General features: G+C 50.9%; 1 protein-coding gene across 1 annotated transcript in view; it reads left to right on the plus strand.

Annotated features, from left to right (window-relative positions):
* Positions 1-2,273, plus strand: part of ache (acetylcholinesterase (Yt blood group)) — a gene marked incomplete at both ends in the record, with an annotated part of 7,725 nt that extends 5,452 nt beyond the window's left edge. The window contains one exon of the mRNA XM_080542626.1: positions 2,152-2,273. Coding sequence (XP_080398752.1) covers positions 2,152-2,273 — 122 coding nt within the window. The remainder of the gene's footprint in view (positions 1-2,151) is intronic.
* Positions 2,274-2,568: the final 295 nt, after the last annotated feature.

Below are 2,568 nucleotides of genomic sequence, written 5' to 3' on the forward strand. Positions count from 1 at the left end.
GGAGAGAGAGGAGAGAGAGGGGAGAGAGAGGGGAGAGAGAGGGGAGAGAGGGGAGAGAGAGGGGAGAGAGGGGAGAGAGAGGGGAGAGAGAGAGGAGAGAGAGAGGGGAGAGAGGGGAGAGAGAGGGGAGAGAGAGAGGGGAGAGAGAGGGGAGAGAGAGAGGGGAGAGAGAGGGGAGAGAGGGGAGAGAGAGGGGAGAGAGGGGAGAGAGAGGGAGAGAGAGGGAGAGAGGGGAGAGTGGGGGGAGAGAGAGAGGGGAGAGTGGGGAGAGAGAGGGGAGAGAGGGGAGAGAGAGGGGAGAGAGGGGAGAGAGAGAGGGGGGAGAGAGAGGGGAGAGAGAAGAGAGAGAGAGGAGAGAGAGAGGGGAGAGAGGGGGGAGAGAGAGGGGAGAGTGGGGGGAGAGAGGGGAGAGTGGGGAGAGAGAGGAGAGAGAGAGGAGAGAGAGGGGAGAGAGGGGGGAGAGAGGGAGAGAGAGGGGAGAGTGGGGAGAGAGAGGGGAGAGAGAGGGGAGAGAGAGGGGGAGAGAGAGGGGAGAGAGAGAGGGGAGAGTGGGAGAGAGAGGGGGAGAGGGGAGAGAGGGGGGAGAGTGAGGGGAGAGAGAGGGGAGAGAGAGGAGAGAGGGGAGAGGGGGAGAGAGGGGAGAGAGGGGAGAGAGGGGGAGAGAGGAGAGAGAGGGGAGAGAGAGGGGAGAGAGGAGAGAGAGGGAGAGAGGAGAGAGAGGGAGAGAGAGGGGAGAGTGGGGAGAGAGAGGGGAGAGAGAGGGGAGAGTGAGATGGTGGGGGACTGTTTGGTTTGCAATGGAAATTTGTGCATGGTCAGTAATGCAAGCAGCAGTGCAACACTGTACTCCAGTCCGCGCCTCCCCTAATCTCACCCACTGAAGATCCTATGAAGTAGGACAGATCAACAATGTCTTAGAATGGAGGGGGGGATAGTTCCAGAAGCCACCAGTGCATTCTGGGAGGTGGATGAGTAGGCTGAGGAGGACAGAACCCCCGGGCATTCCATGCCCACCGTTCAGTTCTACTTCTCCTCTATGACATCATGGCAGTCTGCTATCCTTATAATAATAATAATAATAATAATAATAATAATAATAATAATAATAATAATAATAACGTTTTATTTGTATAGCGCTTTTCCTGCAAACGTTGCAGCTCAAAGTGCTCCAATCATTATATAATCATAATTTTATTATTTTTTCATTTAAAGGCAATATTAAAAAGATGGGTTTTTAGTCTTGACTTGAACATATGTGCTGAGGTTGCATCCCTAATGTAAACAGTGGCAGTGCATTCCACAATCTGGCTGCATAAAAAGAGAATGCAGCCTCACCAAATCTCTTCTTTTGTATATTCATTTCAATCAGAGCTCTTTTTCTTCTTCTTCTTTTTATTATTATATAGTATCTCAAACTCAAATATAACCAGTGTAATGCTTTTTTGCATCCAAATGACCTTGGCTGCTAAATTTGGAGCCTCTAAATCTCCCTCTCCCGCCTTCATTCTCCTCTCCTTTAATCTGTGTGTGTTTATAACCCTCTATCCTACCCCTACCCCTACCCCCCCCTACTAAACCAGTTTTCCCCCGGGAGGGTCTGTGAGAGTCTGAACATGAACACAGTGTCGATAGCCACTTGACTCGTGAAGGGAAATGCCTCCAGCCTATCAGCGTAGAGCTTTGTGTACTGTGTGTACTGCAAACCCAAACATCCATACCAATGCCAACTTCTCACTGGAGCTGTTTAGCTGTTTCCAACAGCATGGGGCCTGCAGAAAGCCTGTGTGATGCTGCCACTGTGACCTCCGACCCTGAGTGATATACTGTACAGATAAACAGCTGTGTCGCTCGCTTGGTCTCCCATGAGCCCCTGCTTCCTCTCTGTCTCTGATAGGGTGGGGGGATTTACAGGAATGTCAGGGTGATGATGGTGACTGATTTTTTTTAATTTTCCCTATCTCTCCCGCTCACCTCTCTCCTCTCTCCCTTTTTTCTCTCTCCTCTCTCTCTCTTTCTCCCCATTCTCTCTCAATCCCTCTCATGTTCTCCTTCCCCCTTTCTCTCTCCCTCCCTCTCTCTCTCCCTTCCCTCTCTCCCTCCCCACCTCTCCCTCCCTCGCTCCCTCTGTCCTTCTAATCTCTCTCAACTCAGATAACATCGACGAGGCTGAGAAGCAGTGGAAGGTGGAGTTCCATCGCTGGAGCTCCTACATGATGCACTGGAAGAGCCAGTTCGACCACTACAGCAAGCAGGAGCGCTGCACCGACCTCTGAGCCTCTCCGAGAGAGACAGAGCGAGGGAGAGAAGAGAGGGGCTGAAAGAAAGAGAGAGAGAGAGAGAGAAGAGAGATGACCAGAACCGCATCCTTCCGTAGACTTCAGCACAGAACCTTCATAAAAATGTGCAACTTAACTCTTAACTCATTTAGATGAGGTTAGCCAGTGGACTTCCTTCATTCTCCACACAGTCACATGTACTGTATAATCATATTTCCTGTGTGTGCTTGTTTCTCTGGTCTGGATTCAAGATCTGTGTTCCATTGACCCTCTGGGTTCTCGAAAGACATTA

This window comes from Nansenia antarctica (assembly GCF_963989245.1).
Source record: "Nansenia antarctica genome assembly, chromosome: 12".
In the NCBI taxonomy this organism is placed as follows: Eukaryota; Metazoa; Chordata; class Actinopteri; order Argentiniformes; family Microstomatidae; genus Nansenia; species Nansenia antarctica.